Source organism: Eschrichtius robustus, chromosome 8 (genome assembly GCF_028021215.1).
Source record: "Eschrichtius robustus isolate mEscRob2 chromosome 8, mEscRob2.pri, whole genome shotgun sequence".
NCBI classification, from domain to species: Eukaryota; Metazoa; Chordata; class Mammalia; order Artiodactyla; family Eschrichtiidae; genus Eschrichtius; species Eschrichtius robustus.
In genome coordinates this window covers 116,744,400-116,769,843 of record NC_090831.1, presented here as the reverse complement: position 1 = coordinate 116,769,843, position 25,444 = coordinate 116,744,400, and the positions used below count along the sequence as shown (strand labels likewise).

The window sequence follows — 25,444 nt, the reverse complement described above, 5'->3', positions numbered from 1 at the left end:
GTGACCAACAGAAGGGTAAGGCCTTTACTAGTTAATTCTTTCTGGTAGTATAGTTAGAGCCTTCTGGAATATGCCAGTCTGAAACCAAGTATTTGATGAAGAAAAAGGATATGAAAGAATTATATACTCTTCCCATTATCCCCATTCTACTTTATTACCTTCTAGTCTGCTTTCTTCAAGTGGCGCTTTCCATGGAACTCCCTCTTTTGAGTCAGTAACTCTAGTCATCCTCAGTGAAGTAACCCCCAGGTCCTGTTCCATCCATCTCCTTGATTTGATTTTTCTTTCTCTCATACTTTGATCTCCATGGCTCTCAGATTGGACTTCTGTTTGAAAATCTAGGAATATTCTTTTTTTTCCGTGGGAGATGGGACAGCTGCTTCATTACCATATAATATGGGTGGCAGGTTTTGCCTGTAAATTCAAGGCAGGACTCTGGTAAAGCAGTGTGATGTAATGGCAGACCTTGGACTCATGACCTGCATGACCTGGCCACTGTACCTCTCTAGGTATCTTTTTTTTTTCAATTATTAAAAATAAGAGAATGAACTAAAGAATTCCTTACAGTTACAAAGATTGAGTTCTTTCCTAAAACAGGTTTCTTAGCTCCTTGAGGGATGACCATCCCTATGTTACTTTGCAGAGTAGCACGACTTTTTACTTCACTTACCCTAGTGCCGAAAGTCTGAGAAATTGCTTTGTCACTTTTCCCCCTCTTTATCATTCTGTTTTGCTCTCTTTCAGTGCAGCTTCTTTACTAAATTGGGATTAATAATGTGCTCAATTAAGCTAGGTATATTGGCTTTTTTTTAATTGGAGCAGACGTGCTGTGTCATCTTAGAAGAAACTAACAGATAACATTTATTATTTCACGTGAATTCCAGTTATCATTGCTATAACAAACCACCTAAAACATAGTGGCTTAGACAAATTATAAATCTGCAATTTGGGCTTCTCTCAGCGTGGAAGATTTTTCTCTATTTCACATGGTATTATTGGCTGTGGTAGATTCACTGGGTGTTAAAGGATCTACTTCCAAAAATGGCTCGATCACATACCTGAGAAGGTATGTGACCAGTTAGCCGTCAGCTGGAAGCTTAATCTTGGCCAAGGGCCAGGGGCCTCAATTCTTCTCGACGTGGGTCTTTCTGTGATGACTTTTTCACAGGAACCTTGGACTTTCTCACAGTATGGTGGCTGGGTTCTAAGCACAAGATCTCAAGGAGACAGAAAATGATAATAAGTACCAGTGTCTTATCAACATGCAAATTATTTTATTTTAATAAAAAAATTTTGATATCTACTGTCTGCAAACGCTGTGAGATATAGAAGGATGCAAAGGTGAATAAAACACAGGCTGTGCTCTCAGTTGTGTTGAGGCAGTGCAGGCAGTGCAGGGGGTGATGTTGAGGACGAGCAGACCTGTGCTCCGGTAACACAGAGGAGTGAATGAAGGGGTAGGGATACCAGCAGTGCGGCTGTAGATTGAGAATGAAAATAACCAGTACCAGAATTTCAAACTGAGCTATTGATTTTGTAGTATAAGTGCCACTTGAATTTTCTATCCATGAATTACATCCAGGAAAGACCTTTCCTTTAAGCTTAAATAGTTGCAAAGAATGTAATTTCCAGTGTGTTATATTGACATTTAAAAAAAAAAAAAGAAAAGCATTATATCATTCTTTTAAATGTACCAAATAAAATCTAAATGTCATACTGATTTGATTCTTACCATCATCACTTGTTTAAAAAATAAAAAACCTCTTCATTAATTTTTGGAATTTTACATGGCTCTTTTTTTGTCTCTAAATTATTTGTATCCTACTTCCTCCATAGAATTTTTTCCCTAATGTAACATTTTTATGCTCTAAACCCTTTTATTGATCATTCAGAGTATATCTCTGCAACAAAAAAATGTGCTTAAATTTAAAATTAAAAAAATTTTTCCCAGTGACTTTAGGCTCTGTTAACTTTTTTAATTCCAAATTATGCTATTAATAATTACTAAATATATAACTGATGAAAATAACATGAGTTTTGATATAAAGAAACAGGTAAAATTTTATTGGAAATGTGTTTCTTAATGAGCAACATGGGGCTTTTGTTTTCAGTTCATTTATTTGTGAAAAATATGACTTTTGCTAGAATAAGCTGGGACTTAGTATCAGTCCTTCTCCTAGTTTTATTTTTAAAGAAGTAAGTGCTGAGGAATGTTGTTCAAATAAATAAGAATATGGGAAAGTCAGGAGTTTTGTTATAACCACATGCAGAGTTCAGCAGACCACCTTCAGGTTCAGTAATTCATGAAGTGTTATAGAACTCACTGAAAGTTGTTAATACTCACGTTATGGTTTATTAAAGCAAAAGGATACAGATTAAAATCAACCATGGGAAGAGGCACATAGGGCAGAATCCAGGAGAGTTTCACATATGGAACTTCCAGTGGAATTGTGGCCAGCACTAAATTCTCCTGGCAGTCATGCGTGACAACGTGCAGGAAGTATTGCCGACCAGGGAAATTCACTGGAGCCTTGAGTTATTGTTGGGCCTCAGTCACATAGATAACAATTGACCACCTCTGTTGTTGACCTTAGTTTTTAGCCCCTACAGAGGTCGAGCTGATACCATATAACTTAAAGCCCCCTCTGTAGAATCACATTGATAGATAGCATAGACTATCTGACATGACCTTAGACTCCCAGATAAACAAAGGCACTCTTACCAGGCAGGACATTCCAAGGGCTTAGGGATTACCTCCCAGGAGCCAAAGGCAAAGGCCAGCCCTCTCTTTGGGCAAGATTAATTCTTTACCGTAACCATATCACTGCTTATTTGGACTCATTTCTATAGCATACCAAAAATTATATAATAACTTGTCATTTAAAATTATTTTAACAATCAGCTGACAATTCAGTTAATTTTGCTGAAAGCAAAGAATTGGAAACCAACTGTCTTGCAAAGGGATTTGCTACCCATTCATTAGAGTCCAGTTAGACCAATATTTGGAAGCGTCCCTTTGGTACCCTCAGCAGTGTTACACCCTGACGCAGTGTGCACGGTAGTTAAATTCCATATAGGTAAAAGGTGTGCCTTTTGTAAAGTGGGAGAAGGGCAGTTGTGACAGAGGAGATGGAAAGGAGGTTAAACTTTACACCTTCACTTTAGTGGTGCTTGGGCAAATCAGCTTATAGTTAAATAAGGGTTATTACAGCACCAAACAAGAAATAACATAAAATAGGATATCAAACTTGACTGTTCTTAAAATTTATCAGTTCTACCCTGCAACCGGGGATCTCTGACTGGCTCTCTCCACCTTAGCCTCTAGTCTGTCCCTATTGAACCTATTCCCTCTAAGATCAAAACGCCTCTCTCTTCCGTGACACCTAAGACTGCTAACATCTGTCTCTGCCCACTTCAAAAGAACCACAAGTCAGAAAATTAGAAATGTAAGAAATCAGAAAAATTATAAATCTCTGTACCCAGGGAAGACAAGGCTTTTTACTTTATTAAACATAAGATTTTAGTTCCCAGTAGCTTTACCTTCCCTCGGGAGGAGCCTCTGATTCTCTGACTTACATAACTAAATGCCCCATTAGAGTTTCCTCAACAAAAGAATTTAAGATTCAGATGCCAAAACAACTGTTAAAAAGGTTAACTATTTTGGTTCAGTAGAAGAGGCACGACCCCGATCTGTGTTTCGGAATGATTACTATCAGTGGGAAAATGGATTGGATAAGGGGAGACTGGAAGCATGCGGAGCAGTTAGGAGACCTTTGCAGCAGTCCAGGCGCCACGAAGATTTCACCTTGCAGCACATTAAGTATTGATTCCCCACAGTCTATGGTATATAGGAATCAGGATACTAGTAGCATTGTGTTTTTTAACTTTCTATTGAAGTGTAACGTACATACAGGAAAGTACATGTCATAAGTGCACAGCTTGTTGAATTTTCAATGTTTATATATTTTTCAACTTATCTACAAGGTTATATGATTTGCCTTTTTTTTCCTCCCCAGATAATTTTTATGGTGGGACGAGGATATCTATCTCCAGATCTCAGTAAGGTACGGAGTAACTGTCCAAAAGCCATGAAGAGATTAATGGCAGAGTGCCTAAAAAAGAAAAGAGATGAGAGACCACTCTTTCCCCAAGTAAGAAAAAGCTTTATGTTACCTAGAAGGACAGACTAATATTCTGATGCAGACTTTTAAGCACTTTTTAGAGCACAGTTTGTATTTTACGGATTTGGATTCCATGTGATTATGTGCAGGCTCCAGATAAGTAAACACATAAAGGTGATTTTATAAAGGTTGAACAGTGGTACACCTAAAAACTTAGGATCCCAATACAAAATATTCAGAAAGATTTTGCTTTTGTCTAGCAGTTCTCAAACTTTTTGGTCTCAGAACTGTTTTCTACACTTAAAAATTGTTGAAGAACCCCAAAGACCTTCTGTTTATGTAAGTAGTAATTCCCATTTTAGAAATTAAAAATACGTTTTTTTAATATTTATTTATAAATTTATTTAAACATAATGAAACCATTACATGTTAAATAATGTTTTTATGAAAAATAATTATATTTTCCCAAACAAAAAATATTTAGAGAAAAGTGGCATTGTTTTAGACTTTTCGCAAATCTCTGCAAAGAGAAGATAGCTGGATTCTCTGCTTTGCATTCATTATGTTGCAATATCTTACATTATATAGCCTCTGAAAACTCCACTTACACTTGTAAAATAATGACAGTAAAAAAGGGAAATAATATCTTAGTGCTAGTATAAAAATAGTTTTTCTACAGGCTACACTTTGTGCACTGCTACCTTTACTCTTCTTGAAGGTAAAATAAACAGGTTGCAAGCATCCCTTTAATGTTAGGTTTTTCTGAGGGGCATTTTTACCTGGGGCAAAAAGAAAAGGCAACTGTTGGTACTGTCTGCCGTTCTCTGATTCTTGGAAACTTTCCTTTGTTTTTTATCTTTTCAAGTTGGAAGGCTAAAGCCCTCAATTTAATAATCTTTCATAAGCCTCATGAACTGGAACTAAGTACCTGAACAGTCTTAGAAAGTTTAGCTGTAGTAGATATTGTAATATAAATTCGGTGTTTTATAATGCCTAGAAAATCATGATAGCGCTGTATAAATCTGTCCTGATGAGTCAGTACAGTTTTCAGGTGGGAAGTGCTGACTCCCATAACTCAGCTACCATAATTTACTGACGTGGTCCTTTGTGAACGCTATCAGTCCTAGCTCAGTTTCTTAGAAGTCAGTGTTACGGGAACGTGTGACTCTTTTATCCCTATCTAAAGAATTAAAGATAGAATCTGTGCTTTTAACAAATCACTCAGGGGCTTGTCCCAGAGCAGGGAGGGGAGGCTGAATGGCTGCATGGGTAGTTATATGTTTTACATATTGGAATTCTGCGTTACTATTCCTTTGAGGAAGAGTTGGGTTTTTTTTTAACCCAGAAAACCACTGGTTTAAGACCATCAAAGTAAACGACCGGTATTGTTGGCCATTGTGAGCAGGACTCTGCACCATGTTCTCTTTTCACATCCCAGGTGCTAGGGTTTCCTATTTAACGTGGTTGATGTACGTTAATAATGCAGATTATATCCTTAGGCTCACTTTTCAAATGGTATTAAAAGGGACAAAATGGTCATATTTCCTAACATAAGTAATATTTTATTCTTTTCATGGTATCAGAAAATGAAATTCATATATGAGTATTCCAGATTATTAAAGGCTGCCCCTTTTATTTTTAAATTTTCATTACAGGATGTCTCTTCACACCATACACAAACATAAATTTCAGACGGCTAAAGGTTTATATGTAAAAAACAAAACTATAAAATAACAAATCATTTTTATAACCTTAAGGTAGGAAAGGCTCTCCTAAGCAAGAGGCAGAATCCAGAAGCTATAAAGGAAAAGGTTAGCAGGTATGACTACATTAAACATTTTTAAATTTCTATATAGTAAAAATAATATTGAAAGAAAAACACTGAGAAAAATAATTGTAGCATGTATAATAAAGAGTGTTTATGTTATACAGAGGACTCCTACAAATCCATAAGTAAAAGGTAATCAAAAGAAAATCAACAAAGAATATGCACTGGTGATTCACAAAAGAAGTACAAATGCAGAATGAACTTAAGCACAGGATGTTAGGAATAATAACTATCAGTGATAATCAGTAAAATGCAAAGTCACAACTGTGAAATACATTTTGATTTTGTCTCTGAGACTGACAATATCCAGCATTGGGAACAATGTTGGGAAGTTAGGAAGGAATGTTGGTAAGAATGTAAATTGGTTTGACCTTTTTTGAAAGGACTTGGTAGACGCCATAAACTTAAAATATATATACCTTTTGCTCTGGTAATTCCACTCCTGAAAATCTATGCTATATGCTACAGAATCTGCCCCCACAGGTATCCAGATAAAGACTGTTAACTGTAATTGGAAAAATTAAAGACATAAAGATCAAGGTATCTCTCTGTAGATGGCTTCGATGTCAGTGAGGGAAAAAGAAAGCAATGCAGAAAAATGTGTACTGTGATACCACTTTAAATGGTGGTGAGGGAGGGGATGGGCTCTGTTTTCATATGTGCATGTTTATGCATAGGAAAGGTCCAGAAGAAAGTATAGACTCTTTAACAGTGGTTACCCCTGGAAGGTAGGATTCATACTTTTCTGTATTATTTGAATTTTTATTTGTGTGTTATGCTTATAATTTTAAAAACTTTGTAACATTGCTTCTTTGCCTTCTTATACTAATCATTATACAGATTACAGTTTAACTTTAAAAAAATTTTTGGTAGCTGAGAAAAATAATAATAGTAGTATATAATGTGTATAATACTACTATATAGTATATAATCATAGTAGTAGTAATAATGGCTGCTAAAGTTTTATTGAGTACTTACTATATACCAGGCATTGTGCCAAGCCCTTTATATGTATGTTTCATGCATTATCATACTGTATGCCTTCAAGAGTCATAACCTGTTTCTTTGTACCTTAAAAATGTTGCTGTATTTCTACATTTTGTGCATTGGTGTCTACTTGTAGAGTTTTCCTGTCTTTTCTTTCACTTATGGGTATTCATCTGTCACTTCTCACTCCTGTGGCGCTGGCTTTCTGGGTCATTGGGGCCCTGTTTTTAATTATGTGTGTGTAAGACATTTCCCATTACTAAATTTCTTTAAAGAATAAGTTGCTCTAATGGTTCTGTTTATGAAGGTATATAGTGCTTTAGTTATTTATGCTCCATCTTCTTCCCAAAAGGGACTTGTGGTCTGTGAGAAATAGGTATATAATTGGTTTTAAAATTTTTTATTATTTACTGTTTCAAGGCTGGCAAATGATCTAAAATTATAAAATGTAAAGAAAAGCTAACTATGGGTTACTTTTCCCATTCAGTTTATAGAGAGTAAAGCTGTAATAGTTTGGTAATTTTCTCTTCTTTTTAAGGAAAGGTATCAGTTTCTTTAGTATTTTCCAGGCATTTGGGATAATAGTGAAAACAATGTATTATAAGATTTCATATGCTTTCTTGTAGAGTATAATGGGACTCTTAAAGATTAACACCACCTAGATTTTCATCATTCTTTCTTTTTTTCCTTTTTTTCTTTTTTTAGATTCTCGCCTCTATTGAGCTGCTGGCCCGCTCATTGCCAAAAATTCACCGCAGTGCATCCGAACCCTCTTTGAATCGGGCTGGCTTCCAAACAGAGGATTTTAGTCTGTATGCTTGTGCTTCTCCAAAAACACCCATCCAGGCAGGGGGATATGGTGCGTTTCCTGTCCACTTAACAAACTAAATGAGTGACAGAGTGTAGGACGGTAGGGACAAAGGAAAGTGAACATATGTTTGCTTATGTATTTGTTAAATTGAATAGGATATTCTTTTTTTTTTAAGGTGAACAAAAGAACATGTATGTTTTTAAAGACTGGATATAATTGTTTTGCCAATCTAAAATTCATACTTAGCATTAGATTTTCAACATCGAAGGGTTTTTGAAGTTCTCAGACATTGCTGAAAATTCACAGTACCTTTTCCAGAGGTTTTACTTCCCTTTCCAAGTTTCTTTTGTTTACTTGGTTATTCTAATTATTAAACTTTCCTCACTCACCTTTTGCTGTTAGCTGTCCCGCGTCCATTAGGGGCTCCAAGAACAACGCTGCACCTGTGTGTGTGATGGCAGGTGGGAAGCTGACAGTAGGTTAGGCTGTGTTAGTGAGGGTAAACTGAACAGGTCTAATTAGGAGTCACTAAAATTGAATAAGCTTATTTTTATTCTTAATATTTTTTCTTATAACTATTTCTTTTTGTTAATACAGTTTGGAAAATATAGTTGTCCTTTATTCCCTTAGAGCAGTATAAATTATGGGTGCAGGTAACCAGAGATATTGCTGAGTGGCATGTTTGACATGAGTAACATGGTTTAACTTTGGATTTTTAGTTAATATTTCTTTATATATTAAGGATGTCTTACACAGTGCAGAAGTCGAATTTCCTTACAAATGCATTGTCTCCTCTTCCTTCCAAAAAGTTCCACAGAATTCTGTGGAATTCTGTAGGTTTGTTTTGTTCTTCTTTTAGATAACTGTGGTTGCCAAACAACCAGGTAATGGATTTTTTTAAAATTATTATTATTTTAGGTTATACTCACCTCTCATGATGCATATTAGCAATGACTTATCCATGTGTCTCATAAAATATCTGTCCTCCTTATTGTGAATGTATGAATTGTTTTTTTTTATTCCACGGTGTGTGTGTGTGTGCATGTATGTGTGTGTGTATATATGTGTATGTATGTGTGTGTGTGTGTGTGTATATATATATATATATATATATATATATATATATATATATATATACACACATATATATATATATATATATGTTTAGCACTTTCTAATGCTTACACTTTCTTATGTAGAAAATAACTGTAATGTGGCAGTCAGTATATTCTTACTGTGAACCAGAATCTTACCGGGAATCAAAAGTCAAAGAAGCAGCATTGCTGTCATCAAAGAAATCACTGTCTCTGCTTCAGAGTCAGCCTAGGGACCAAAGCCAGCCTCTTAAATACATCTTCATTTACTCAGTTTGGAACTGTGATGATATTAAATATAACTGACAGTTCCAAGGTTATTCAGTGATAAGTTTGGCATACCTTGTGCCCCTCATTTGGGTATCTTAAGATAAATAATGCCATTCATGTTTTTAGAAATCAATTCATGACTTTGAATGTAGGAAGAGTAGTGAAAAAGAATGTTTATTGTATTTTAAAAAATGAGAATAAGAAAGTCATAAAAGAATGTGGCTTATTCAGAAACATCAAGGTGTGTGATTTCTAAATCTTCCAGTGACGCTAAAGATGTGATTATTAGTAACTATTAGATTGGGTTTTATTTGTTCACAAATTGAATAACAAGCATGTAGCTAACAAAGTTTTTACAAATTGACTTGGTCTGTGGAATGCTCAAAGGTTTGGGCATTTTGAGGCACAAGAGTCAAAGGATCTTTTTATTGAAGAGCTCTTTCATAATTCCTCAGCATACTTTCTTCACTTTTATCTTCCTTTCTTTGTTCACTCTCTTTTTTTCCCCCCAACACTACCCACACTAAATACTACCCAGCTCCCCACATCTGCATTTGACACTTTTCCTTCCTTTCTTTACCAGTCTCCTTTGCCAGAGGGCATTTGCTAAACTCTTAGAACTGCTCAGAAAACTCATTATACCAGGGTTCCCCAGACCCTGGGCCGCACAGCAGGAGGTGAGTGGCAGGCAAGCGAGCGAAGCTTCATCTGTATTTACAGCTGCTTCCCATCGCTCACATTACCGCCTGAGCTCCACCTCCTGTCGGCATTATGGTGAATTGTATAATTATTTCATTATATATTACAGTGTAATAATAATAGAAATAAAGTGCACAATAAATGTAATGCGCTTGAATCATCCTGAAACCATTCCCCCGACCCCGTCCGTGGAAGAATTGTCTTCCACGAAACCGGTCCCTGGTGCCAGAAAGGTTGGGGACCACTGCATTATACCATCCCATTGACATTTGAGCATGCCTTCAAAGGACTGCATAGTAATTCTCTTCTTTCCAAATTGGGCCCACTGGAAATGTTATTGGGAGAACATTAAAAATAGAGCAGGTGAAATATATAAATAACATGGATCTGGAGAAGTAGAAAGCATTAGAATGATACATGGTAGTTTCCCTTTCTGTTGTTGCTGTTTGTCTGTTTGATACTGAGTTTTAGATGTATTCTCCAAATAAGAAAAACATTATTTTCCTAACCATATGTAGAGTTAATCTTTTTGACTAAGGAATTGAAACAGAAAGACATTCATTCTCTTGCAACTGACGGCTTCTTTCCTGAAACCTGAAGCCTCAGATATTTTCATTAAAGTTGATATCCTTCTTCAGAAGGCAGCCTTTTTATAAAATTTGTTTTACATTTTAAAAGCTTTACTAGTCAGTGATGAGGAATGAGGTTTGTCTTCTTGGTTTTAAGTAGTTTAGGGATCACAGCATTTAACTCAAATACTTCAGGTTTGTTTGTTTTCAGATATTACAGGATTGTACCAACCATTTAAATACTAAACCAGCAGTTAAAGTCATTCTCTCTAAAATAGTGACTATTTAACACACTTGCTTATTAAATGGCCTTTCTCTCAAGTGGATCGCTCGCAATTTAAGGACATGATCTGCCCTTTTTTTTTTTTTTTAAGTGTTATGAAGAGTATTTCATGACTAAAACATTTTGTCAGTTATAGTCTTATTTGAGAATTACTGAACATTTCTATGGTACTTTTTCTTTTACTAAATATTTCATCTCTCCTGTGATCATTTCTCTAAGAATTTTAAGAAGTCCAGTGTGTCTCTGCCAGAATGTTTCTCATCCTTTAGAAACTGCCTGAAAGGTCACCACAAAGAAAGAATGGGACTTACTCTAGTTTCAAATGACTGCCCCCCTACATCGAAGACAGGGATTTATTTATGTACAAAATAACGTGTTAGATTTTTCACAGCATATTTAATCTTTAAGGAATTTTTTATCAAATTATATGTGTAACAGCCACTGAAATACATTTAATTCTAGAATTAAAGGTGATTACTTAGTAATATCTTAAAACTAGTTAATCAAGTCCTTAGCTTTCAAATAAACAAAGCATGATATTTGAGGTGTCTGAAATCTTGGGATCTTCCCAAGTGTTCTCTTCCCCGTTCCTAAATAAAGTCAAATGGAAAATAGAGCTTAGGTTATCCTTAGCCAAAAAGGAGGTTATTTAAAAAGTTTCATTTTGGCCTCTGATTGATTTTTTGGTTAATAATTAAATTATTTTAAAGTCAGAATATCTAGATGTTTCACTTCAAATAACTTCACACAAGCAGAGTTGGCTCTTACCTCAAATAAAATAGGGTAGGAGTTGGGATAGTAGAGATTTCCTGATATGCAAGAAGGAATAAGCAAGAAAAAAAAAATTTTTTTTTCCAATAGCAGATCCATCTCCTGTTACCCCTGTCTTTTCCTTAAATTTTCTGTGATTTCAGGGATGTATGTAGAAGGAGTTTTATTTTATTGATCTCTAAACTATGAGTCCTTTTTGTCTTTTTTTTAACCCCCCCCCCCCCCCCCCCCCCGCCCGACCCGAAGTCTGATTATGAAAACAACCACATTCCATTAGAAGCAGTAGACTCTGGTAGCATGATCCTTAGTGTTTGCTTTATTGGTATTTGATTTGGAGTTTGTTGGCAAGATTTTGTGCTTTGGGGGGTTGTTTTGTGTGTTTGTATTTTTAAGGCTAATATTTAAGTTTGTAGAGAACACTGCAATGAAATGGAGTGTCTAATTGTAATAATGAGTAGGAAACATCTGAAGATTTTTTTAAGTTATTTTTAACATGGTATATGAGATTTGGGCTTAGAGTTTATCATTTTCTGATATTTTCTCACTTAATAGATGAATTCTAGCCATTTTTTATAAAGATTTCTGTTAAGCAAATCCTGTTTTCACATTGGCTTCCTTTAAGGGGTTTTAGGTTCTGCTAGATACAGTGACTACTCATAAAGACTGTTGAAAATTGCTTTTAAAAAATGTATTAAAATACTTCTGAAAAAAATAGCAACCATAAAACCATAAGCAAAGGTAGTAAGGATGTTTATGTATTTCTAGAGTCTCTGTTAACATAATAGCCTCCTATGATTATGCTCTAAATGTTTTACTCTCCAAGGTCTTAGTAATTTTACTTTTTTTTTTTTTTTTTTCTTCCGATCAGTGCCAATTTCCCCAGTTCTTTTAACTTTAAATATGAAGGGTAATAAATCTTTTACCCTTCCTTGATCTTTTGACTCAGAATACCTTGGTTAATTGTTCGTTAAAAGGAATCCTTAGATGGAAAGAGATAGTTTCACTATCTGCAGTCCAATTAGTAGTTGTATTCAGAGCAGGAAAGCAAATTATTAATTATTGAAAATCATTTAGGGGGTCTGCTAATTGTTAAGACCTTGGACTTTGGAGTCAGCACCCGGCTTTACATTCCAACTCTGCCATTTTCTGGCTGTGAGATTTCTGGCAAGTTACTTAAAATCCCAGCTTGCTCCTCTATAAATTAAAGAGAAGTAATAGTACCTGCTTCATAGAGTTATTATGAGGATCAGATGCAAATGTGTATAGCGTTGAGTGAGGCATCTGGTATACTATAATAGACACTCGAGTAGTTGCTAATATTATCAGCATACAATCTGAGGGTTCAGTCAGCCAGTCATTAGCAATCCGTTGTTTGTTGAAACATGCCGGTTTTCTCTAATACACCAGTTGAAATCGAATAGCAATCAGAAAACAGATAGATTATTCCTCGGTTAAACAGCGTATTCGTATAAGTGATTGCTTGGATCCTCATCAGAAGCTCTATTATGGAAAAATGACGTTAAGGCTCACTAAATTCAGATAGCTGTCAGTTATCAACCAACCCCCAGAAATTAACTGTGGTGTATTTAATAAGAGGAACCCTAGTTTGAAGTAGAAGCTGTGGACAAAATAGTAGGTGAAAAATGATGGCATGAAGCCCCCAAATTCAGTAAGCTAAAAGAGTGTAGTCTTTGTGGTTAAAAAAATTTTTATGCTGAGAATAATGTTCATTGACATGTGCCTGTAAGTAATTTTTTGGTAGTTTAAAAGGTGAAATGAACTACAAATGGGAGAGGTCTGAACTTTCTTTCCTTCATTCAAATGTGTGATGTGGACAGATCATTTGACCTGTGAATTTTATCTTTTACAAAATGAGAATAATTCCTGCTTCTTCCTTCCTAATAGTGGCATTATGATAATGAAAATGAGTTGATAATTTAGGGGGAAAGTGTTCTACAAATCGGCCTTACTATTTTACCGTCCGTTACTGAGAAATTTTGTTCATTGGAACTGTTTCAGCTTGATTAGAATCGTAGCATGTAAAACCCAACTGGGAAATTATCTACAGACTTAATATCCTATGTAAGTTGTCTTCTTTCATGGTTTCAGCCGTTTTTGCTTTTAAATTAGTGATGTCGTTGCTAGATTTGTAACATATAGCTAGTCACCTTTCAGTGAGGTTTCCATGAGGCTTTTCTGTGTCTCCAGGTTATTTGAGATAACTTTTTTAAAATTAGCTCTTGTCCTCCCTCTACAGGAGAATTTGCAGCCTTCAAGTAGCCACACCATCATGACAGCATCTACTCTTATTTAAGTCTTGTGTTCGTACAATTTGTTAACATCAAAACACAGTTCTGTTCCTTAACTCTTTTTAAAGATAAAAATTTTCAATGCATAAGCTGGTGTGGAACAGAATGGAATTTCCCATCCAACAAAAGAGGGAAGAATGTTTTAGGAACTAGAGTTCTCTGCTGCCAGTGTTTCTTCTTCAACACAGATACCACGTGCATACAAGTCTGCCCACTCCCAGGAAGAAAGAGGAGAGACCCTGAGTTCTGACCTTTTGATGGTCAGGCATGATGGAAGGAAACTGCTGCTACAGCTTGGGAGATTTGCTCTGGAAAGTCTGCCAGTCAACTTTGCCCTTGTAACCACCAGATCAATATGTGGCTGATCATCTGATGGGGCAGTTGCAATCACCAAGCCTCGTTCTCTTTCCTGCTCTGGGATTGTGTTGTGGAGCTCTTTCCCCTAGCCACCACTGGTTAATTTCTGAGGGACGGAACAAAAATGCAGCATGCCCTTCCCGTATGGTGCGTGTTCAGTCCTTGACAAATTTTCACCAAAGTGAAGCTACTTTATTTAAATGGAGGGCGAGAGCTGAGGAGGTAGGTTTTGGTGTAGAGGAAAAGGGAATGCTGCATCTTTTTCCTGACCTGCTGGGTCTCTGGCCTTTGTTTCCTCGCTCACGCAGGCTCTGCCTGGCGGGCAGAGTGGAAGCTCTGGTGCCCATTGCCTTCTTTTCCCATCGGGTCCAGCAATGAAGACGAGTGTTTGGGGTTTTTTTTTTCTCCACTGTGTAGCAAGTTCTCAGGAAGATACAATTGATATCTTCCTCCTAAGCTCTTCCAGTCACCAAGTACTTATGTGGCTACTTTGTCCAGGGCACAAAATGCCTGTATCTAATTAAAAGTCTACAGAACTGCTCGATAACAGTTTTGCATGTGAGACATTTATGTAATTTAAATGTAAGGCACAAGTTTTAATTTCTGAATTTCTTCTATTATATTTTTATTAAAAAGAAAATAGTTTTCAGATTTAATTGAATTGGAACAAAATAATACTTCCCACTAGAATTATATATCCTGGAAAATTGTATTTTTGTTATATAAACAACTTTTAAAGAAAGACCATTATCCTTTTCTCTACCTAAATATATGGGGAGTCTTAGCATAATGACAAATATTTATAATTTTTAAATTAATGGTACTTGCTGGATCCACACTAACATCTTTACTAATCTCTCATTGTTTCTTCCAACTAACTCCTGCACTACATCCTACAGTTTCTTTCTAGTCTTTGATCTAGCATATGCAACCTCAAATAAAAATGGTGGTGTCTCCATTCATTCTCCTCCTTCCTTTTTTCCCAAGCCTGGTCTTCAAAAGGTTGGTTAACTTTGGCAGCCGAGTCCCCCTGGCAGAGAATAGAGCAATTTTAGGTGTATTGGGACTGAGGGAGGATGTGAAAAGCCTAATAACATCAGTTGTTTCTATAGAGAGAACTGCTGTGGTGTTAAGAACCTTGTTCCTTATCTTTATAAGTGGGGAATATAACCTAGTCATAACTTCCCTCTTGACCTTTACTAAAGTGTGGTATAAATCACAGTAGTAGCAAAGAAAGTGACTCTGGATGTATTAATGGCAAATACCCCCCTTATCATGAATCTGGACTCTGTTATCAAGATTTAGGAATGTAAATCAAATGTACCTAGCCCAACCGAGCTATATAGTGAAGGACCTGAAAGAAATTAAACAGGACCTATAAAATAAATCAGGGAATTAGAAATTACTTAAAGTTTTCAAATTGTAAATTGCCCCGCTATTTTTCAGCCTACTAAAGCTTACTGTCATTAGATGATTTCTTGCTACGTTACCTATATTCAGAGGAAGGCCTGTTGAAAATTCCATGGACTTGTAAAAGATTGTCCCAGTAAAATGGGAAATAATCCTCACGTTATTAACGAGTTTGAAAAGCAGTGTGTTCTTAAGTCTTTCGTGAGCAGAGCGGCATCTTACAAAATTGAGAAATTGCAAAAATGAAAATGATTTGTGCCGATTTGAAGAGCATCTTGTGTGCATAATGCTGCCTCTCTTTTAAAAGCATTGTTTATTTTTCTTTTTAAATATGTCCCCATAGATGCTTTTGAACATGCTTGTGTTACCTTTTCCAAGATTGGAGAGACCTGGGCTTGAACAGTAGGCGTGTCCTGCCGGAGCGTCTAGTGCAGGACTCCCTACCTGAGCACAGCAGGAGCTAGTTATGGAGGGAGCTTAGCATTGGCGTTTTCAAAACAAAATTCAAGGTGATACACTGTTTTCTTCCCTTTCTTTTTAGAATAGATTGCCATCTCATTTGAAAAATCTCATTTCTTAAATGAAGCTGTGCCCAGAAGCCAGGCTCAGGGTATTCTTGAGAGATTTGTATAGAGCCCTTAAAAAATAAAAATTTTAGCATTTCCCTTTTTCTTCCTTTTCTCCATTAAATACTTTTTCTCTAGTTTACAAATGGCATGGAAAAGGAATTTCCCCTGAGTTTTACATGCTTTTTTTGATGCTTAGACTACAGATAGACTTGAGCTCCTAAGAGAATACAAGGAAAGAACTCCTTGTTTGTTGTGCAGTGCACTTTATGAGTAGTTTGTATTGATATTATGTGGCTGCTTTACTGACGAGCTTGTAAGGCTGTACTTATCTGTCTTTCCCTGTAAGGCGGCTGCAGTGCCTTCTGTAGTGTATTTTATTTTGGATAAGGAGAGGTGACACCTGAAAAATTTCAGAGCAACCATAAAAGATTGTTTTAAAGTATGTAGTATTCCTGATGGACTTTTTCATCATTAAACTAGTCTAGGGTCTAAACTTCTACCACTGAAATAATATTGACCAAAAAGTAATTTATAAAAGGGATTTGTGAATAGAAAATCCACTGTAATCATTTGTACTTAAGTGCACTCTTAAAAGAAGATTCTGTCTCGCTGTCAAATTCTGGTTCCTTGACATCCAATCCCTGGTTGTGTTTGCGATCTGGTAGGACATGCTGAGGCAAGCTGGAAGATAAAATCCCATATACTTTAGTATACGTGTTATAGTTATGTCAGTGTTGGAGAAGGAAGAGCAGTTACTTAGTAATAAAGATCGAGACTTCAACACTGTCAACCTGAAACTTTGTAAACATTTCCTAAATTCTTGTTTGGTGCGGTCACAGCTCTTTATCACACAATGTTATCTTTTACTGATCGGGCAATTTTGGAACTGCTGCACGCCCCTCCTCAGATCTCACCTGCCCCTCCCGTACATTCACCTCTCCAGCCTTGTGCACACCTCATTTAGCTTTACTTTGAAACACATTGCAGGGTTCAGGTGACCTCTTCAAAAACTACCTCCTCAGAATGAGGTAATGAATAGTTATTTATTTTAAAATATGAAAAGTCAGGAGCTCTAGAACATGAAGATGATTTAAGATTTTAACTTTTATGTGTACTTGTATTTGAGCATTCTCATTTTGTCCTAGAGGGCATTATACATTTAAGCAGTAATACTGAAAAATGTAGCTCAGAGTATCTGAATGTTGTTGAAAGTGGTGCCAGAATCTGTTTAGGGGTACGTTTCAGAATTGTTAACCTTATATCGGTTGCATGAAATTAAATAGTTAATGGTAACACTTCACTAGCGGTGATATAATTTTAATTTTTGGTAGGCTTAGCAAGACAGTACATCTTCATAATGAGTTAGCCGCAGCTTCGTCACGTGCACAGATGCTCCCGTAGAGAGACTGCCCAGTTAAGAGGGTAGAATGATGACCCAGTTTGCAAGATTCTCTTCTTTGTCCAAATTGGCATTCTTTGTGCTAGAATATCAGCACTTTGAGACTAGCGGTTTCAACCATTAGACTATTAAAGAGCAAAACAAACAAGAAAACCATAGCCAGACATGGAAAGTTTACTGTGAGTATAAACAGCAGATAGCTTACAGGTCATACATCGAAATGGTGTAGGTAAGGCTCTAGAAAAATACCTTGACAATTTGCCAAATGATCTTACTGTGCCTTCATGATGCAATAAAAAAAGCTAAAATTTTAGCAGAAATCAGTGATTTGTGAAGAGAGCAGCCACCCTGGTCTAACTCAGCTGTGTTACTATTTTTTAGCATGCAATTTAGACTGCAAAGATAAATGCACTAAAGAGTTTATAGCCAAAATCATGTTTAAAAAAATGAGAAAACACACAGGTAAATTTTCAGTGAACAAAATTATTTTTTTAAAGCACATAATCCCTAGTATAGTCAGATATATTTATCACATAGAGCAAATAGGTTGAACTCATAATTCAGTGACGTTTCTAGAGAAACTTTTTCTACTCCCACATGTTCTTCAAAGCATGGAACTTTTATATAACAGGAATGTTTGACAGACATTTTAAGAAATTGCTATAGTTTAGGGTTGAAGTACTATATGCTGGGCAGCAGTCATATGTGTTATTAACTAGTGAAAAAAGGTGAAATTAACATATAGGACAGAATTTGATTTTCTCAGTTCCCAGAGTACTGCTGCCAGCCTACACACTGATTTTCCAGAGTCTGAAATACAAACTTGCCTCTCAGGATTTGTTTGGAAATAAGTGGGACTGTCTTGCTAATGCTGTTCAAGGTGCTCTGGGGGCCAGGTGGAATCTCCAGGGGCTCCTCTGTGAGGGGACATATGGCCGGCGGGTGTGAACTGGACACACTCCATGGTGTGCTTCTAGTATCTTGATTCCTCGCCACCCCCAAGAAAGGCTTCAGCAAGTTCTCTAGACGTTTCACTAAGGAGTATTGCTAACGCCCGTAGGTTGTTGAGCACCCGAGGGGTGCAGGAGCGAGCATCACTGCCTGATGGTATAGTGGCCCCCAGAGGAGAACGAAGTGGCCAGTGTACTCATGTTCCATGTTGCTAGCTCTGGTAAATTGAAAGTACTGGTAAGATTTTTGTTTTATTAGTACACTAGAGAGTAAGCTTTGTTTTGTTGTCTGAAGATAATCAATTTTCACTTCCGTTTGGGAAAACATTTAAATTGAGTTTCAGTCCTAAATTTTGCCAGTTGTGGTAATTAACAGTTTCTGTCAGGTGTTTTTAAGGTAGAAGAGGACAGAAACGTAAGTCCTAAAATCTTAAATTAAGGTAACAGTGGTTTATTTTAGAACGCTTAGGGGTGGTTAGTCTCTACCTCAAAAAATTGAGTGTATCTTTTATTTCAGTATCCACAATTTCAACTGTTGTTCTTGTAATACTTTTTTTTAACCTTTTGACCCCCTTTACCCAACTGTTAACTTAGTCTTATTAATTACTAAATCAGTGTCATTAAAATGTTTAATTTTATTTAGCAGTTTTGACTAATTGCAATGATATAACCAGTTGTGCATGAGGACACAGCCAGTGAGTGTATCTGGGTTATTTTGTGATGCTTTTTTTTTTTCTTAAGAATTCTGTAGATTGAACTACTCTTTGAAAACAAAGAACTAAAATACGTTTATTCATGTTAGCATAAAAGATGATTTGTGCAAACCATCGGCTTCTCCTGGCAGGCTGAGCACATTGTCCAGCACCCACGAGTGGCTGGTTCTCATCACAGAATCTGTGTAGGGAATCCGGGCATGAAATTCACTGAAGAGATAGAGCAGAGGAAGTGGTCTGTTTACAGGAGTGGAGATAGGGCTTATGAGTAAGTTGCTTAGTAAGTTGGTTTTGTTTTGAGAATTATTGTGTTACATTTGTGTGTTAAGCTTTTTTTAACCCACTTGTGTTTTGGTGGAGTATGTGTTACATGAGAGGAAAGGTCAGACTAGCATAAGCAACAAAGCTCACAGTCTAGGCACAGGTGTAGACAAAATGGACCAAAATGGGAGGGGGGAGGGTATGGGAGTAAGTCTAGGGGTAGGGAAGAATTGATGTGAGGGTGGGAAATAAACTATATATTACCTGAAATAAAATGTAAGAGTGCAATAAGTGTGCTTTTTATTCTAAGCTGTGAACGGGTTTTTAAAAAAAATCATTCCTTCCTAATACATTTGCCTGTGTTCTGTAGCTGATTAAAACCAGCTATGTAAACATATAATGCCTTTTTATTCATGTTAATTACCAACATAAATGGCTAACCTTTATGTCTTATTTATCTTCATGTTATGTTAGTTTACATACAGGGGTGTGTATGTGTGTGTATGCTGTAAATTTTCCCTCCTTCATTTGAAAATGCCTTTGTTGGGTCCTCTGTGTTTCCTTTGGCCATGCCACAGGTTATAGTCTCAGCTTGGCCTTCATATCGCCTGATTTGAAGGACTCTATCACAGTGACATAGCTCATTCATTTGTTGTACACTCTGACCCTTTCCTCACTCAGCAATTGCTGTTTCTTCTAAAATAGGAGTGTACAACTATGAGGAGATTGAAATTAACTGTTTAACATATGTCCCTTTGAATTCTATTTAGTAGTTACGATTGCTCTTTGGTTTGGACCAAGAAAAAGGAAATCCGCCCCCCCCCCCCGCCCCTTTTCACTTATTTCTCGGTTTGAGGACAATTCTTCTATAAGAGAGAGGAAAGGGAAATCCTTCATGTTTTAACTGCAGTGAGTTAATGGCCCCTGGTTTACTCCAAACCTTATGGCGATTCACATTCACATTCCTCTCCTCTCTTGCTGCCAGAGGTTTGGGTTTAGTTCACTTCAGTTCCGCTCAAGCATTGAAAAGGTTCTCATGGAGTCTGGGGTGTGCCCAGTGAAAAGATGGGGACTTTTTACTTGTCCACAGACCTCTCTATACCTGCTTTGCGAAAATTACAAAGGAGTAACTATTTTTAAAGCTTATTTTTCAATTCATAAAAAAAGACATTTATTTTCAGTCAAACGGATGATGTTTCCCTCTTGTCCCTTAATCCTCAGTGTTTGCTTGAATTTTTTTTTTTTCAATTCTTCCCCATCCCCGCTTCTTGATACTTTGGGTTCTCTTTCCTGCTCAGGTCCTTTCATTTGTACTTCGGAGTTTTTCTCATGTAAATTTGTACAATGGAAAATATTGTTCAGTTTGGATAGAAAGCATGGAGAATTAAAAAAAAAAAAAGATAGCTGAAATTCAGATTGAAGAAATTTATTTCTGTGTAAAGTTATTTAAAAACTCTGTACTATATAAAAGGCAAAAAAGTTCTATGTACTTGATGTGAATATGCGAATACTGCTATAATAAAGATTGACTGCATGGAGAAGTCTTTATCATTTTTCTAGCACTGTCACATTCAATAATGGAAGTAGGGCTTTTGACAGTCAGTTCTGTCAGGCAGTGGAGGGACTAAGAAGTGTACATTGTTTCCAGTTACTGCTTGGTGGGCAGAGGTACTTCGATGAGAAATATTTTAAAAGTTACTTGTCAAGATGAATACCTAGTACATTGCACGGGCTACACTCTTGCAGTAGAGAGTTTTTTGTCTGGTGTTGGTGGTGATCCTCAAGCATTTTATGATGCTGTGATCTGACTGTTCCCCTCCAGTGGCTCAAATGAAGTGTGTGCTGTAATAGAGTCGTTTAAGTAGTGGTCTGTAGAAGCTCCCTCTTCTGAACTTTGGTATCTTTCAAACTTTTTTGACACAACTTCCAGTAATACATTTTCTATAGGAACACAGACAGTACACACAAATACATGTATTTGAAACTATGCACTCCTGTTTTACACTTCCTTTTTTTTTTTTTTTTTTTTTTTTTTTTTTTTTTTTAATGCTGGCTACCTTCCCCAATGAGTTGATTTTATGCACTTGATTTCATAAAAGCTTGAAAGACACCTAGAATATCATCAAGGCTATGTCATATTACCAGGCAGTTCCCAGAAGAGAGGTAAACAATTTTAAGACTTTACCTGGAAACCCTATGTCTGAGAAAAATATAAACAGAAAAGTCTTCAAGATGGTACATATTTGAGGAATCTGGTTTTTGGTCTTCATGCCTCTCCAGCGAATCATAAAATGCTGTTGAGACAAGTATTTTCTCTGAACTGCAGTTTTCTCATCTGGAAAATGTAATTCTGTTAAGAATTACAGAAACTCATTTTTAAATAACCTTCATACATGATTACAGTAGGATAATTGTGGATTCACTTCTTAATGCATTATTCTATAAGTTTTCCTTAAAATTTAGTCCAGAATTATGAATCCTTTAATTATTGTGATAAAATTCTATTATAAAGAACCCTACCACACTAGCTCTTCTGAAATTTTATCAGGGGCTGTGGTAATTGGGCCTACTGTCTGGGCTCTGTAGTTCTCCTAGGCTCGTAAAATGTTAGAGCCAAAAGAGTTCTTAAAGATTACACGGTTTAGGGACTTCCCTGGCAGTCCAGTGGTTAGGACTCTGCACTTCCACTGCAGGGGGCCCAGGTTCGATCCCTGGCTGGGGAACTAAGATCCCGCAAGCTGCGAGGCACGGCCAAGAAAAAGTTTATATATGGTTCAGCCTTAAAGATTTCATGGTCCCCTCATCAGCTACTGAATATGAATCCCCAAGGATGACTTCCCTAGGCTCACGTAGCCAGGACTCAGTCAGGACTTTTGTTTCCAAGATCACTGCTATGCATTTTATATATACTGTATGTATAAAATTTTGTTGTGGTTGTGATGATGGCTATAGTGAAATTTGGATAGAAATAGGTGTTCACTCCATGACATTGAGTTTGTAGTTAGAAGTGGATATTGTGCCAGGTGTATTCCACTTGCTCCTTCCGTCTTCTCCAGTCAAGCAAGCCCACTGCTCATGTAGGTGATAAAAGGTAAAGGCCCAGTTGCTGAGGCAGGTCAATACCAGCTCAGGCAGCTCCCGTTTCCTCCACTGAACACTGATGTCCTGCTGAAGCTCCTGATGAGATTGGTGGCAAAAGGTACCCGGGTCAACCTCTTCTACCGAATAGTTCTAGAGGCAAGTGGAACCAAGATGACTTCTGTACCTGCCCAGAACATGCACAACAGGTGTTCCTTACACAGTACCTCCCTGGTCTCATAACTTTATTAGGTAAGCAATTGTGTTGTTTACACTCAAGTTTCCATAGGAATCTTAGTAAACTTACAAATTTGTGTGTTAAAATTTGACACTTGATATTCTCTGTTGCCATCAATAATTCTTTCACTGCCTGCCTTTCCATTTATGAAGGCACATCTGTCCATCTACCAGGCTACACACTAAAACTGACTTAGAATGTACTTTTAGCTACTCAATAGGAAGGAAGAAAAGGTCATCCTAAATGTCTTGTTTTAGGCAGAGGAGAGGGGTGGGGTACTGCATCTGCTGAAATAATCTGTTTACAGTTTATCGCCATATGGAGGCTTTTCTATAAAAATCAAACCAGGATTCAAGGGTCACTTATAAACTTAGCTTAGACCCAATGGTCTAGAAATAATAGTTGCTTCCATTCCTTCATGCCAGATGTAGTTCTGAGGGCTTTATGTGCTAACTCATTTAATCTATTTAATCCATTTCACAAATGAGGATATTGAGGCACAGTTCAAGTAAGTAGTCTGCCCGAACTCACAGCAAGTAAACAAATGGTAGAGCTATGAGTCAGACCAAGCAAGTTTGGCTCCAGAGCCTGAGTTCTTCAAGCACTGTGCCAGTTTTTCAAACTGCAGGTTGAAACCCATTAGTGGGTAGTAAAATCAGCCTCAACCATTTTTTAAATGTAGAATATAAAAGAAAATGTAACAGATAAGTTTCCAGAAAACTTTTGTATTATTTATGTACGTACATACACACACACACACACACACACACACACACACACACTAGGTCACAATGTAAAATTATTTCTTAGAGTAGGTAGGTCATGATCAAAAAGCTTTACACCATCTACCTCACTCAGACCTACAGCCAGACAACCAGGATTTGAACCTCAGTTCTCTTAACCTGTAGCTTGGGCAAGTTACCTATCTACAGCTCAACTTACTCATCTATAAAATGGAAAGAATGTGAGGAGGGTGGAGGCCTATTCCTTGGGCCGGGACAATTTCTGCATCAGCGCAAACTGATTTCACAGCCCAGGTATGGAAAAGAGGATCCAGCATGTGGAGGCCACACTGGCCAGTTTTAGAAGACTGCTAGTTTTAAAGTTATCTTTTAATTCAAGTCAAGCAACTCTGATTGATTTCTAAGGAAAAAGCTAATGGGCTTATCCTACTTGAGTTCACTGTTACAGATTGTATTCCTTCCCAAAACAACTTTCATCAATGGGGGCGGGGGCGGGGGCGGGGGCAGGGGCAGGGCTTGGCGGCAGTGGAGAACAACAAAAAAATGAAACCTAAAAAGTACACAGAGATCTAATGGTCTTTTAAAGACCATAAGTATTTATCAGGTGAGACGGCACACTCTCACACAGGTGAGTAAACACAAAACCAAGGAGAGCCTCAGACACCCTGCGCAACAGGCTCAGGACCGCTGGAGCTGGCAGTGGGGAGGGTGAAACTGTTCCACTTAGCTTTTGCTGCCATTATGCCCACTCTGACACCCAGGGAGAACCAAAGGGGGGGGGGGTGAAAAACCTAAGAACTAGGAACTCGAATTGGACCACCCCCTGCCTAGAGCCTGTCAGAAGCTTTCTCACTGCATTTAACATAAAATCTAAACCTGCAACCATGACCTATTAATCTCATGTAGTCCCACCCTCTCCTCCCCTGCTGGAACCCCACTGGACTTTCTGTCCCTTAAACATGGTGACCTTGGTTCTTGCTATTCCTTGTCCCTGGGGCACTTTTCCTTCAGACCCCGCACAGCTGGTTCCTGCTACAGTAGTTCAGGTTTCAGCTCAAATGTCTTCCCCGCCCACCGAAAAGATCAGCATCAACCATCTCTAGCACCCAGTGTTATTTCCATCACAGCCATTAGTAAATCTCACTTATCTACTTGTCCGTCTTCCCTTCCTAAAATCTACGTTCTCATCTGTCTTGTTTAGCATGGTATTCCCAACACCTAGGTAGTCAAAAACCTAAATTAAAAATATGAATAGTTATGCTTCTGGGCAAGTCATTAAGCCACTCTACTGCATGTTTTTATCTGTAGATGATAGAATAAACTTCTGTCCTACCTCCTCTCAGAATTGTGATGCTACAGAAGGTTGAAAAGTACTTTGAAACAAATTTTTGAAAAACTGCATCATCCTATTTCACCCTTATCTCGCATTCCTCTGGCCCCTAAGAATGCCTAGTTAGACGTGTGTCTCAAGAGTTCCACAAATGGTGACTCAACACAATGCCCAGCCCACAAGAGATACATAAACACAACAGAAGAGTTCCACAAATGGTGACTCAACACAATGCCCAGCCCGCAAGAGATACATAAACACAACAGAGGGACCACACCGACTTCTAACCTCTGTATACTTGGGCAAGAATACACTAGCAGTGGAGAAATGGCAAGAGTTTCACATAAACTGTCAATGTACATACGACTAAGACGTCGGCCAAGGAGGTGGGCAGTATGGCACTGTAGTTAAGCACGGGGTCAGACCTAATGTCATCACTCATCAGTGTTGTGACCCTAAGCAAGTTACTTCATTTCCTTGAACCTCGATGTCCTCACTGATAAATGGTACTAGGGCTTATCTATCGACACCACAGGGTACCCAAGAAGACCCACCAAAAGGGCTATAACCAGTTAGCACAGCAGTTGGGAGCACAGGAAATAATCCATAAAGGGTGGTTGTCATTATCAGAAATATCCATAACTCAGTTCCTCA

General features: G+C 37.4%; 1 protein-coding gene and 1 non-coding gene across 4 annotated transcripts in view; both read left to right on the top strand.

Annotated features, from left to right (window-relative positions):
- Window positions 1-19,587, top strand: part of BRAF (B-Raf proto-oncogene, serine/threonine kinase) — a 156,871-nt gene extending 137,284 nt beyond the window's left edge. Inside the window, exons 17-19 of one of the 3 annotated variants that reach the window (XM_068549578.1) lie at window positions 4,017-4,151; window positions 7,642-7,795; window positions 15,888-19,587. In XM_068549578.1, coding sequence (XP_068405679.1) covers window positions 4,017-4,151; window positions 7,642-7,795; window positions 15,888-15,973 — 375 coding nt within the window. In that variant the 3' untranslated portion in view covers window positions 15,974-19,587. Of the gene's footprint in view, window positions 1-4,016; window positions 4,152-7,641; window positions 8,019-13,690; window positions 14,777-15,887 lie in introns of those variants that run through there. The other 2 variants (XM_068549577.1, XM_068549576.1) reach the window with 2 other exon arrangements.
- Window positions 19,588-22,051: 2,464 nt separating this feature from the next.
- On the top strand, window positions 22,052-22,124 carry TRNAG-UCC (transfer RNA glycine (anticodon UCC)). The gene has a single exon. It is a non-coding gene; the product is annotated as a tRNA-Gly (tRNA).
- Window positions 22,125-25,444: the final 3,320 nt, after the last annotated feature.